At 38.1% G+C, this 15,210-nt stretch overlaps 1 protein-coding gene and 1 pseudogene across 1 annotated transcript; both read right to left on the bottom strand.

The window, feature by feature from the left end:
- Window positions 1-3,806: 3,806 nt before the first annotated feature.
- On the bottom strand, window positions 3,807-11,793 carry LOC149142305 (Sec23/Sec24 protein transport family protein). Its single transcript, XM_089449680.1, has 2 exons — window positions 10,652-11,793; window positions 3,807-9,229 (listed from the first exon to the last, which is right to left on the bottom strand). Exons 1-2 carry the CDS (start codon window positions 11,354-11,356, stop codon window positions 7,559-7,561), a joined length of 2,376 nt encoding a protein of 791 aa, XP_089305806.1. The 5' UTR covers window positions 11,357-11,793; the 3' UTR covers window positions 3,807-7,558.
- Window positions 3,913-4,353, bottom strand: LOC149142306 (DNA topoisomerase 2 pseudogene; annotated as a pseudogene).
- Window positions 11,794-15,210: the final 3,417 nt, after the last annotated feature.

Genomic DNA, 15,210 nt, shown 5'->3' with positions numbered 1-15,210 from the left:
AACTTCGATTTATGGTTGGAGTTCAGGAAGTTGTCACTAAGGGGGGATAGGCTCTAGTGCCTCCTTCCTTCTCCTATTGTGTCATATTTGTAAATCATTCAATCATATCCCAAGCTGTTCTTAAGGGGGGATGTTAGGATATTCCGACACATAGGAAATAGTTAAGTACAACTTGGTCTAGTATAGAGTTAGGTAAAGTGTGTTTCTTTACTATGTACATTTTGTAACTTACACTCTGACGGTCACGATATATAGTGATCCGACGGCTCATTCTCTCATCAATATTACCGACACTTGATCCGTTGCTTAACACCCGATTGGTCCATGATCTCTATTTAAAGAGCATGGAGGGTCATTTGTAGGGTAATCCCTCTATGAGAGAAGCATATGTAAATTTTCATTCTTTTATTAATAAATTGCCTGAAGTGGCCGTGTTGGCTCAGGTCGTGGACTGTTTCCCTCTTTGAGGGTTTTAACCACGTCAAAATACTGGTGTATTGATCTGTGATCTGTTTGTGAGCGGTGTCCTTTGGTGTTCTGTCTAAAGAACTTACCTTGTAAATTCCTACAAAACCATGGGTCACCTTGTGGTAGTGGTTGAATATGTGGCTGCCCCAAAGAGATTATATTAAACAATCTTACGAGTCATGCACACATAAGTGGATCAAAGTCAATTCCCATGTTCTTCAATTAGAGGAATCCTTCAATGGTAGCACAAATGACAATCACTGTGTTATGAAGTGTTATGTAAACTATAAAATTCAAGGTTCAAAAGTTGTGTACATTGACACCTAGATGTCATAGTGGTAGCAATCAGAATTAACCCAATATCACGAGTATAAAACTGGCCCAATTGCCAATTCCTTTAATAACCCAAAAAATTATCATTTACATCACTACCAATGTACCATGCCCCAACCCAACCATGAAAAAGGATATGCAAATCGTGAACCAACTTCATTCTCTTAATATATCATCCTATGTTTGCTTAAACGCTATGACCTATGTTATCTCAAAAACCCTATCAAAAGAAAGTAGCTTTGATAAAAGTTAGTTGTAAGACCTTGCTTGCTTCACTTGCTACCCATACTCAAATTGATGGTAAATTGCCTCGAAAACAATGAATTATGTTCTTGCTATGATAGAACATTTTCATGTGGGTGGCCCTGCAATAACTTAAGTACTTTCCCTATGAGTGAATCCATGTGACGTTGCAAAGAATTTCCCCACATCTGTATTGCATAAATAAAAACTTCCACAGATGTAAAACATTCCAATAATCACCTCCATAGCTGCTACATTTGAGTACAAACCCAAAAAAAGGTGTCACGTGACTTACATTACGTTGATATTACGCAAATTCCCTTCTTATTTCTTATTTGGTAAGTGGGAAGTGTATTTGCAATAGAAATAGATTTTGGTGTGGATGCTTTCTCTCTCACCATATATATACAACACCTCTCACCACATATTTATAGAACTCCACTGGAGAACATAATTCCCTAGGGCAAATATTGACATAAGGTTTCAGGTATCTAGGATTTTTTCGATAAAATTCTATTACTCCAAATAAACAATGTATTTCATAGCACAGTATATTACAATAAAATTCTGTTACTCCAAATAAACAATGTATTTCGTAACACGGTATATTACTATGGCAGTTTTATTAAGTAACCAAACACTGTTCATGAATCAATAATGCCACTGTTCTTGGACAATCCAACTGCATTAAAATAACCGGATCCAATGTTCAATAAAGGTATACTGAACGATTTTACTAAATGATTAAATTCCCACCTATCTGCAAATTAAATATAGTACACGTGAAACCCTGATCAGAAATCCTATCAAACAAACCCCGACTCTGGGTTTCTTTGCCCAGCTGACCCAAAAAATGCCTAAACATTAGGTATTTTGGGGTTTTACCCTTATCAAGGACTATAGCCTAAGGGATCGATAGGCTACTTCGTCTCTTGGAGTGATTAATTTCTGGGGAACATTATAGTGCTCTCTTCCCGACATTGCTTGTCCTCAATCGTTCTGCTGCTGCCCATTTTGTTCTCCTTGATCTTCAAAGTTAGATCATTGCTTGTCCTCAATCGTTCTGCTGCTGCCCACTTTGTTCTCCTTGATATTCAAAGTTAGATCAGGTAGATATTTAGTGTTTTTGATGATTGTAATCCACGTTCCTTTGTCGTTTCTTCCCTAACAAATTGCAGTTGCCCGTTTTCAACTGAAAATACCACAATTCGGCCTTTCATTGGTCCATTGTCCTCATCTTACTTATAAATTGTCCCCACATATAATATAAATTGTTGTCATTTGTGAATGAACAACTCAGGATGCAGCATGCTTGCTCATTAGCGTCAGTGTATATGATGAAACATTTTCAAATTTTTTATCATCAAAGAGACGCACAAAATTGTTCGCTCTTTTCCTCTGATTATAATTATGCTTCTCACTGAAATCGGTGAATGAGTGAGACTGCTCTTGATAGCAAATGCAATAACCCTGTTTCCTGAGATGTACAGAGGAGAGATGAAGTCTCCCAATTTTCTCCCTCAACCCAATAACAAGCTTGTCTTCCTTTACAATCACAACGGTTGCCTTGACAATAGGAGTGATGAATTCAACGAGAAATGAAGGGATTTTAAGTAGGGATGGCCAGAATGATTGTATGAAGTTGATCAGCAATCCTTTGATGTGGGCATCATCATGATCTTGATCTGCCATAATCATCAGATGGTCATATCTCAGAGATTTGGCACTGTCATATTCCTTTCCATGCTGCAGACCAAGGATTTGCTTGATATTTTGAATCTCTGCATTTTTCATGATCTTTCCATGATCAGCTTCCCTTAAATTCAGCAACACACCATAGTGGGTTCAACTAGCAACAACTAACCCTGCCATAGCAAGTTCCCTAGCTGAATCTCCTGTTAAAATTAAAGTACATTTCTCAGAATTCCTGCCACCTGCATCATCATGCTTGGTGATACCAGTCAACCTTTGTCTTTTGGTTCCATCAGTTTTCTTGAAATCCTTGCTTTGTTTGAAGTCTTCCCATGACAATATGTTCTCAACCACTCCACATTTTGCCACTTTCTTCAATAATTCTTGAGAGAGTTCACACTTCGAACCAAAGTTGTTCTGGCAAGTTGTCGGTGTCTCCTTCATTTGGGAGTCAAGAGCAGGATTGTCAATTAAAGAATTGACAAAGATCCATAAATGGTCCTTGATCGTATGTGCTTTCACTGCAGCATTCTTGTTCTTCTTATTTACAATGTTCATCATATGGGTTGTTATCTGGTTGGCTACTAAATCCATGTGAGAACCACCTTTAATGGTAGCTACTCCATTAACAAAGTTGACCTGTTGAAACTGTCCAACACTTAAGCTCACAGAAATCTCCCATCTGTTGCTTACTTCTTTATAGACAGGGTCTGGATCACGGATGGCAGCTTTCATCAATCCACGAGGATCTTCTGCTGAATAGGGGCTCAAAACTTTCAGCCCGGGACGAGAACCATACCATGCAGCATAACACTGAGTGCTGAGCACCAACACCAGCAACAACTCCATTTGGTCGTCTAAAAACAATGGGAATAGAAATTTGACCTGCAAACATGTCATGTCTTGGCTGCAGAATTTATTATATGATCAATATTATTATGTCATGGAAAAATTGAAGGTCATGAATTCCACAATTGTTCGTGTAGCCCATAATATGCAGTGCCCACAACAATTCCAGTGAAACCCGCCTCAGTGATTGGGGTGTCTAGAATCTTGTCAAGTCCAAACTCCTGCAAAAGGCCTTTTGATATCTTATATGCTCCTTGGTATTCACCAACCTCCTCTCCCATAAAAAGGACTTTTGGATCTGTAGACATTTCTTCATCAATAGCTGAGTTAAGAGCATCCCGCACAATTTTTTTCATAGATTCTTGGAAGAGGCTCTGGCTTCGATTTGTAAGCTACTTGCAAGTATAGGTCAATATAGCCTTGGAAAGTCTCAACAGGCAATCGTTGTTCATTAAGCTCAACCTGAACTTTCTTCCCAAGGCACCCAGTGATATCCACAACTCTCTTCCTCATCAAGGAAACAACATCATCTTCCAGACGGGTCATATTAAATTTAATTAAATCGGGCTTAATTGTGACCTTGGTCCAATTCTCTCCCAGCTTGCACTTGGTAATAACCAGGTCTGACTTAATGCCCATATTGCTCCTGAAAACCTTATTCTTGTCATCAACACCACCAACAACCTTTGACCTGCCACCAATACTATTAGTACCTGTCATCTGATAAAATATATTATGGTTCCATATCACAACCAGCGCCCAACGCATCCTGTAGATGCTCCTCTGACAGCTTCATAGTAGATCCTGTAATACTCTTAGTGGAGTTGCCAATATCCCTATTTGATATCTTTGTGCTTGCTACCACTGAGATGGTGCTAGGCAGTAACAAATCACTGCAAGAGGTGTCTGAGAATCCTTGCAAACACTATTGCCTTTACCCTCCTTTATACCAGAAATACTTTCATTATTTTCTCCAATACTATGCATATCTAAAATTTGAGTCACGTTGCTATCAGAAAGGGTATCCCCTTCCTTGGGAAGTCCATCTTGTTCTCTGAGATTTTGCCAACTTCTTTCACCTTCAGCACTCTTACCACTAGCTATGGTGTCTTCTTCAGGATTTTCCTCCCTATTAGAGGGATACAGCCATGTCCATGCCTTTTCCTTTGCTTCAACTTTTCTTATATTTTGTTTTACAGTCTTGGGCTTATCATCAGTATCACTCAATTTGTTTTTCTTGCTGCTAGCCCAAAAGTCGTTCCATTTCCTTATTCGATCCTTTCCCTTTTCCTTGTTCCACTCCTCTAATAAATTTGTACGAGCCACTTTGTTCCAATATTGCAATTTTTTTATGGTTTCCACTTGCTGTTCTTCCAACTTCTTCCAAGATTCTGCATACTCCCTACCAAAAACTGCTTCCAACGGTTCCATATTCAAACACCCTCCAGGCTGGCAACCAAGCCAGCTCTGATACCACTGTAATCTCCTAGGGCAATTATTGACCTAAAGTTTCAGGTATCTAGGGTTTTTTCAATAAAATTCTATTAATCAAAATAAACAATGTATTTCATAACACAATATATTACTATGGCAGTTTTATTCAGTATCCAAACACTGTTCATTAATAAATAATGTCACTGTTCTTGGACAATCCAACTGCATTAAGATAACTGGTTCCAATGTTCAATAAAAGTATACTAGAAGATTTTACTAAATGATTGAATTTCCACCTATCTGCAAATTAAATATTACACGTGAAACCCTGATCAGAAATCCTATCAAACAAACCCCAAAGAAGACTCCTACAGGACCGATTGTCCAGAACTTGCTTCCCAGAATGGGGACCGATCCATCTTAGGATAACTTCCGCTCATGGTTCAGGAACTTCGATCTGCCATCGAGCCTGTGGCTTGAAATGATCAAAACTGGCACTGACCCAACTCTAAACCCACACACAGAACTCGCATTCAACCACTGAGAATTCGGCTTTCTGTTACAGGATGTTCTCAGTTACATAAGGGACTCCGGTTTAATGACTACTTCAGACCTTCAACTTGCTCCCGAGAATGCTTCTGCATCAGATTGATCTCGTTCTTGCCACAGAATTAATTAGAGAAGTCGTTTCCTTCATATAGATGTCTTCCCAAGTAAACTATTTCAGTACGATTTCCTTCTTCTGCTACGGCTATCCACTATACAAATGTGGCTGGGAATGTAATTGTGTGCTACCACAGGAAGATTATGGTAGCTGAAAGGTAATTTGGCTCTAGTCCGACCTTGAATTGTTCAGACAGTTCCTGCAATTGCTTCAAGGAGCCCTTCGCACTTCGCTTCAGGATGATCCAATTAAATGACCAATCCTCTGTGTGATCCAGCCTTAGAGATTCAACCTATTTTGCCTCAGAAGATCTGTGGCTGCCTCAGAAAGTTTGTTCTACTGGCCTCAAAGACTTCGGTGACCTCAGAACTGATGTTTCTTGCTCAGGATGGTTTCGGTCTTCTTCAGAATTAGCCTTCTGCTGCCTCAAGTGAATTCTCAGGTCTCAGAAAAGAATGTGGATCCCCTGCTTTAGCCTTCTTTTCACCACCAAACCCTTGATAGACTCAGAATTCTTCCCTGCTTGCCAGAACAAAGGTAGAAAGGAAAAAGAGAAAATAAGTTATCAACTATGGTGGAATCTTTCACCACCAAATTGATAGGAGAGAAGGGGTCTTAAAAACATTAAAGCCTCAAGCTCAAAGAAAAGCAGAGATAATTGATTCAATCTAATGATCATCCAAATGAATTCAACCCTCTTGTATTTATAGATTTCCTAGAGGGGATTATCTCCTTAGTTGATTGAGTAAAGTTCACACCAAACTCCAACTTTGGGTTTCTTTGACCAGCTGACCCAAAACTGGCCCAAAAATTGGATATCTTGGGGTTTTCCTCTTTATCAAGGACTATAGCCTACGGGAATCGACAGGTTACTTTGTCTCTTAAGCGATTAATTTCTCAGGAACATTACAGAGAACCCCACCTATGTGCTTTTATACGCACCCATTTCCTCTTGCATATTTGCAGCCTCTACACATTACTGCATTACATTGTGGTATGTCACTATAAAGTTCATTATCAAGTCAATGAATAAAACACAATTTGGTGCACATTACTATCCATAGACATGTTATTGAAGTCTTCTATGCACATTTTTCTTCTATCAACTCACAAGTGTTGACAAAATCAGAAATTGGTAGCTGAAAACTCAAGATCAGAAATTATGCTATTATGTTGTCCTGCTAAAGGCTATACCTATAAACCTGTTTGGCAAATAAACTGTGCCAGTCAATAGGTTACAGTCTCCAAAATGACAACTCGTTTTTAAAAATATGATATCTGGGCATAAAGTTCCAACAATCATCAGACTGATTTTCTCTAGAACGTAAGACTCAACCATTTTAGAATTACAATGCTTCCAATGGATGTAACCATCTTTAGTTCTGTAGAGCTCAAGTTTCAAAACTTTTTCACTAAATTATTTTAATTACAATCAAGAATTCTACCAATTTTACAGAATCTGGCAAGCTTCAGAACAAGAAATACAAGGCTTCCAATGGATGTAACCTTCTTTAGTTCTGTAGAGCTCAAGTTTCAAAACTTTTTCACTGAAATATTTTAATTACAATAAAGAAGAATACCAATTTTACAGAATCTGGCAAGCTTCAGAATAATCGCATAGGATGAAGCTTGAGTACATTTTTAAAAAAACACCAAAGTAGGGAATCCGATCATCGAAGTATCGATCTTTACAAAGTCAGGAAGGATCGTTCGGAAATAATAATGGATGAAATACTACCACACAACCTATTAATAAGAGCTTAAGATGAAACATGCACAGCATCGGACACTGTAGGGGGTAAAACTGCCACATCCATCTCCAACATTGATCTCTGTCCACGTTTCATTAAATACTGCACATTTCTAAGGTTCCGTTTATGACTGGACTGCCAACTTCTGTAGATGATCTATGAACACTTGCAAACTCACATCATCTGTAAATATCACCTCAGAGTTATTTCCATATTGGTTTGTAGTGTGAGTGACAGATGGATTCAATTTTGCAAGCAAAAATCTTGCTTGGCTACCATGTTGATCGCATTTGATGAACTTGGGCACTGGGATGCGTTCTGCAAGCAAGGCTTCTGCGTCTTGAACTGGGGCTTCCAGGAGTTTCTTGAAATTCTCATGGCTTGGGTCATTTTGGTATCCAAGTTTTCGCCATTGTGCAATTGTAGACCCATAATGCACCACAACATAGAAGTAAGAATCGAAAAGAAGGATGCAATCAGGTGAGATGGAACTCACATCAAGAAGCACAGGCGTGGGAGGACCACCAAAGGAGTAGGAAAAAAGTGTGGGCTGGATCATGATAAGAGAACCAACTACACCTTCACGGTTAAGCACCAATCTAAAAAAGGCAGTCTCATCAGGAGTGTTGTTGAAGACTTGGAGGAATTGTGAACGACGAAGATGATACATAAATTGAGGATAAAGAGAAAAGTTGGAGGACAAGCGGAAGGAAGTTGGATCATCTTTTATATAGTCTCCAAATTTTGATGCAAAACGAATAAGCATCCTATCCAGCCATCTAAGAATCTCATGGATGTCCTCAGTCTCAGTTTTTTGCACAGCAAGTCTGGCCACAATTGTTGCTGCAGCTTCCTGGTCAAATCCATCAGCCAGTTCCTGCACTTGGGTTCCATCAACCCATCTTCTTGCAGTAGTTGTCACTCGCAAACGGATTTGCCCATTGCCATGTTGGTATTGTGTGATGAATTGGATGAAAAATGCAGTCCCTGGTTGGATTTTACTCGGCTGCTGGCTGCTCACATCAAAGAAGAAGGCAATACAAGTTTTGTTTGTGAGTGTACTCATTTTCCATGCATTAGTGCCCCCAATTCCTATCTCATTCTCACTAACAGATGTAGTTTTTTTCTGTAGTGAAGAGCATGGTCCAAGGGCACCACATATTTTAATGTCCTTCGTTGTGATTATCTCAACTGTTGCATTGAAATTCATCTTTAGGTGGCCTTGCTCATCATGGGAAAATAGGTGTTGCAGACATTTCTTGAATTGATCAGAATCAAATGTCTCTGCAAGCACAACTAATCCTCCCGAGGTGTCTATTGCTGGTTTCATTTCTTCAGTGCCCACTTGATCCAAGGAACATGCAAAAACGTCCAAAACAAGCCCCACTGCTACTAACCTCTCTGCCAACTGCTTGTAAAATTTGCAAGCCTTTTTGTAGTAGGGAGAGTTATCATTGAGAAGATCTTGATGAGTGCGAATGCTTTTTCCGAGGTCAGTGTCCACAATCATTCCAGGTCCTGTTGTTGTTGGTCCTGCAACAAAAACCATAATCCGAGCACCTGCATTTGGAAGACAGCCTTCTAGAAGCCCAGTAGCAATTGCTATAGCTGCACCAGTAGCTCTTCGTGGACGGTGGCCCGCCACAACAGGGAAGGAACAGGGCTGCAGCTCTTCAAGGGCGGTGGTGAAATTGAATTCACATTCACTCATTGGTAGAAGAAACCCCTGGTGATGCACCGTAGTCTTTCCAAACTGTCTAAGGTGTTGAGGAGAAATTCCCAATAGATCTTGTACCTGCAAAAGAATATTTTTTTTTTAAATACGACACAAACATGTTAATAGCATATCCTTCCTGGTCATGGAGAACGAACAAGAACTAATGCAACCGTGAAGACTACTGAAGGATATTCCACAAGTAAGACCAAGTTCAAGAATTTGCTTAGGGTTACTTTCCACAGCCAATTTGGTCTGATTTATTAAAATTTACTAGGGCCCCTTTGCACAGGCTGATATCTGCAATTAGTAAAGAATCATATTTTTTATCCACGAGACAAACATGTTAATATTACATGCTTCCATGTCATGGGAAATAGACGAGAACTGTTGCAACAGTTAAGACTCTCGAAGGATATTCCACAGGTAAAACCAAGTCCATGGGCCTCGTTAGGGATACTTTTCAAAGCCAGTTTGGTCTGACTTACTTAGCTTCATTAGGGCCCTTTGCACGGGCTGATATCTACACTTAGTCAAGATGAACTATCCCTTTGCACAGGCTGATATCTGCACTTAGTCAAGATGAACTATTTTCTAGGAATTTGGCATGTAGGCTAGGAAAATCTCAAAAAGCCTGCCAAGGTGCTTTAAAGAACATTCACAAAAATTACACAACTACTTGGACTTTCACCAAAGTTAGCCCTCCCCTTCTCTGATTTCTGTATGGAGAAACAAAACTGTGAATTAACTTGCCAAATATTTCTCTTAACAGTTGAAACTTGTTTAGTTTGTCTAAACTATTAATTATCTTTGCCTTGATTTACTTCAATGATTTTGCCTCTTAATTTTTACTACATTTATCAGTCGGCATCACTGTGGTATATTTAAAGGACTGGATATTACATTATGATTAAATAATGATAAACGACGGCACTGGATTCAAATGTCAAAATGATCTGATTTTAGCCATTGTCAAGAATGGACTTTACAACAGGTGGTCAAATTTTGAACAACTACGCTGTTTGACAGTATGGCATTGCTCTATTGATATTCTTGCCAGTTCCAAAGAGGTCCTTATAACTTTATTTTTCATTTCGAGCTGGAAAATGCAAAGAGGTCCTTAAATAACTTTATAACATTTGCGGATGCAAGGTAAATCTTGAACAGATGGAAAGATGCTAAGTTGAGAGAATTGATTTTAAATGCAATTAAATAGATTCAGCTCCCTTCATTACAACTAAAAAAAGCTATATATGATCAAGTTAGAAAAACTTGAGCAAATTGTACAGTGACTCAATTGAACTACCATTTTGGGATCTACTTTGTGTATCTTAAATTCTTACATGGCCACAGTGAAAAGGAGTATCTAGGTCAGTTGTTGACAGTTCGAATCCTTTAGAATGTAAGACAATCTGAAATCCAAGAAGAAGGCCTAAGGCCCAAGGCCTATACCAACTCGATCCAAACCATGATCTAATTGAATTGAAGATGCGAAAAATATACCTGATTTGCAGACAGCTCCCTTCCTCCGTGGAAGACGATGGCTCTGGAACAATCAGGATAGGAGAGATGATGAACATTGACCATTGCCCCAAAGGAAACGAGACCCACCATGGCATTCTCGGGCAACTGGCTGAAGATGTGCAAAATTTCATTCTTCAGATGCTGGAGATCCTCCGCAGGCTGGCATGTGTCCACCACAAACAAGAACCCGGGCCCCCCGACGGCCTGGGTCTGTTGCGCCCCTTGGGCAGGCCAATGACCAACCTGCTGTCCGAAAGATGAGGGAACTCTGGAGGCGGAACTGGGGGCGGCGTTCCTGTTGAGATGGTATTCGACAGTGCTGTAAGTGGGGAAGAGCTCGGCGGGGAGATTTTGTTCGTTTATGGACGAGTAGGAAGGGGGGAAAGAATTGCGGTTGAAGCAGAAGGGACACGTCCACAGCTTTGCCTGGTAATCGACGCGAGCGTAGGGGTTTAGGATGGCACGGCAGGACCTGCAAAGGAGAGGGTCGTATGGGAGAAGTGGGATTGGGAGCGGGTGTGGCTGATTCTCCTCCGCCTGCACCGCCATCAGGGGCGTGCACAGGATGCCCAGCGGGATCACCATTCGCGCCGCTTCAATCCGGGAGCTTGGCCATTTGTTCCATGCCCACCGTAGCCCGTCCATCGCCTCTAGCTCGTTGAAATCCATGAGTCCTGTGGTCATAGAGATCAAACTAGATTTAACAACAATAACAGATGCCCTCTTTTCTACCTATTTGTCTCCTCTCCTCCCCGAACAGATTTCATCGGATTCACCACTCTTGTGTTCTGCCCCATTACTCTACAAAGTTTCCCACATCGCCTCCCCCACTATCTCTCAAATCTTTTTCTTTATTTGTAGAATTTAAAATAATGATGACAGAGCGAGGAGTTATGGGAATCTTATAAAGTTGGCATCGCCACTGTTTAGATGTTGAATTCTAAAACTTGTTCCTCCACTCATCCCATATGCAAACTAAAAGCCGCGTTTCTTTATGACCACCCACTGCGAATTGAGGGACCTATGAACGAAAAACAGTAACATGATGTTGCGTTTCTTTAATCCACACCCCACTTCGAAGGGAGCGACTGTCAAAGCCATTCTCGTAATCGAAAGGAGGGACTCTCAAAGCCATTCTTGTAATCGAAGGGAGGGACTCTCAAAGCCATTCTCGTAATTTCTATTTTTGGCTACTCTCAGTCATTATTTTTCATTGGGGGTGTGGGTTTTTTTTGTTTTGTTTTTAATTAGGGTTGTTCGAACTTTTAGACATTATTTTTCTTTTTACTTGGGGTGTGGGTATTTTGTGTGTTTTTAATTAGGGTTGTTCGAATTTTTAGATATTATTTTTTATTTGGGGTATGTTTCTTTGTTTTTTTTTCATTTATCTTATTTAAAAAAATAGTTAAAATGATGAGTTTGTAGTGTAATTTGTAAAAATTGAGTGTCTTTTAAGTATATTTTAGGGTGTTGAATCTATTTACACATTCAAAAATGTTTTTTGAATAACTAAGTTTCAAGATCTAATCAAAAATTGTGTTGTCGAATTTAGGAATGCTTTTCATATTGAAATATTTGCCTTATGTTTGTGGTTTAAGATAATGAATAAACATATTAATACATTATTTTTACCATGGTGAATTGGTAACTAATCTAATGTTTGTGGTTTAAAGTAATGAAAACATATTCATACATTTTTTTACCATGGTGAATTGGTAACTAATCTAGGAGAGGTCTAAGATCAAACCTAACAGTCGTCACTATAACACCAAGATTGTATCATAAGCTAGATATACCAATAATTTATGACTTAGCAATAGTCGAGACTCCACAAGGGTGGGGGAGCCCTCCTTGAACCTTATCACAACGAGCCAAAGATGTACCCTCAAGGGAATTGAAATCGGGTGGAGGGGATAACATTATTATTACTAATAATAGGTTTTGTAAGTTAAATGATGGACACAGAGAAGAAAAGGTAGATGGGGGAAGGAAGTTGCTAGTTGGTTAAAAGAAAAGATAAGTAGCTTTGGGGTATGGCTTAAGGTTACTCAATCATCAAGGGGTATGGGTTAGGGATGTTCAATGATCAAAGATGGCCTAAGGTTGCTTGTAACAACCCACAATTTAAATATACAACTAAGTAGATCAATTATATGATTTACAATCAACACACAACTAATTTTGAAAAACATGTGCAGAGACAACTTACCTATGGCGATGATAAGGATTTACAATCAACACACAACCATTCAACTAATTAGCATAGAATTTTGAAAAACATGTGCAGAGACAACTTACCTGTAGCGATGATATTCCTTACTTGTGATTTGAGAGTTGAACATTATTTGAATCTCGCTAACCGCAACAAAGTTTTGAGGACGACTCTCCACCCAACCATAGGCTCAACTGCACATAGACTTTCTACAACTAGTCACCTCAGAGCCCTCAATCAATGTACTACTACCAGAGTATATTTTGTCTCACAACATTTTTCTCCCAAAAGAATGGACGAAGGAATGGATGAATCGCATCCTCCTCATCGTCCATTAAATAGAACAAAAAATGGAAAGAGATTGCACGCACACATTCCATGTGTCAACATGCCAACTTTTTATTTCTTTATTTTAAGTTTTACTTAATTTAGCTCTTTCTTATTTTATTCCTTTTTACTTTTTGTTAACTTTACATATTCTTACTATTTTTATAGTTTACTTTTATATATATTTATTTAGAACTCCACTTTATTATTTTCTTATTTGTTTAATTATTTATTATTATTATATTTTCTTCATTATTTATTATTTATTTACTATTATTATTATTTTCTTTATTATTTACTATTATTATCTTATCTTTATTGTTTACTATTTATTTACTATTATTATCTTTTATTTATTTTTTATTATTTATTTATTTATATTTTAATAGTATACTATTTTATTTATTTATTATTATTAGGGGTATGACATTGTTCAATGATCAAAGTTAGAAATGTGAAGCTTTTCTTACATAATATTACAACTCATCACTAATCATTCATACTTGCACACCATCATGTTAGAAAGTTAAGACCAACCATAACATAACATATGTTTGATTTGTAAATGATGGACTTATAGCCCACTCATTTCACCAACACAAATCTTTTACAAAAGTAAAAACACAATTGATGTTCTAGGTCTTGTACAAAGATCTCTATCCTCAATTTAGCCCTTATTTATCATGTGACTACTCTCAAGCTTGACAAACTAAACACATACATGGTTCAATTGTCATCCATTCAATAAGTGTGGTGGACATTTCCAAGTTCCATATGCTCCAATTAGCTTATGAGTGAAGAGCTTGCACAAGTACATTCTATTCAAACAAATACCACTTCTCCAACCAATAATATGGGCTCTCATAGTATTAATGAAACAACAACCAATAATCCTCTTTTATTTACTCCAAGTAATAGCCTCAAAAGCTCACAACAAGTGTCTACCATAAGGTTGAACATATTATGCAAACACTAGCAAATACTAGTGGTTAGAAGGTTAATTAAAACCATTACAAAAGTGTGGTTTCTAATATAGAAACACTAGTCAATGAATGGAACTTCAAAGGTTTGCAAACTTTTTTGTATAACTCCCTCACAATTATAGAAATTGCCTTTAATTCCACTGAAGTGTGAACGTTTAAAACATGTTCAAAGACCCAAATTATAACATTAAATGTGAGAAGAACAAAACATTATATTTGAAACTAAATTGGATGCCTCTTTTAAACCTGGAAATGCTACAACACTCAAATCAACAAAGAATATATATGGGCTAGTATTTATCCACAACATATATGAAATGGCTTATTATGTAAACCCTATGAGTAAGACTTCATTAAAAAGTTAATGAATGAGACAAATTCACCTCATGTCAAATGCATTAACCAAAGCAACTTTCACAAGTTGATGAAATCAATTACTCCAACTTTAATAAGTGACATTGAATATCACTCACTTGCTCAGTTGCAAAACCATTTACTCACTTCCATGTTTCATATGTACAGCACAAGCTCCAAAAAAAAAATTATTATAAACAATACTCATAAATCTAATGCCTTTTCCTAATGACTATAAGGTCAAGTGCAAAGATTTCACATACAAGTACTAAGGCAAACACTTGTTGAAGTATTCAACACTAAAACCATTGCCAAATAGAATGGACTGAATAACAATAATACAACCTCCTGATTAACAAAACATTATTGTACTTCTCATAATTAGCAAAAACATGTGATAACCCAAAGATTAAAAGGAAGCTTTGAAGCATGCATTTATTAATTCACTTGATCCATCCTATGGTCAACTTTGGACAACCAATCAAGATATGGTCAATGAAGAATGACCATATCATTTTTCCAAGCAATGAACATCCCACACAAATGGTATGACTTGCATACCATACGACAATTGAGATGCAAAGAAAAATAAGCCATGAACACTATATAGCTTTAATCACTTATGCATGGTCCCCTCTCACCCTTCACCATTTGACTAGTTA

This window comes from Pinus tabuliformis, chromosome X (genome assembly GCF_031772625.1).
Source record: "Pinus tabuliformis cultivar Carrire ecotype Pingquan chromosome X, CPIR1, whole genome shotgun sequence".
Taxonomy (NCBI): Eukaryota; Viridiplantae; Streptophyta; class Pinopsida; order Pinales; family Pinaceae; genus Pinus; species Pinus tabuliformis.
Note: the sequence above shows the minus strand (reverse complement) of the source record. Positions and strands in the feature narration are given on the sequence as shown.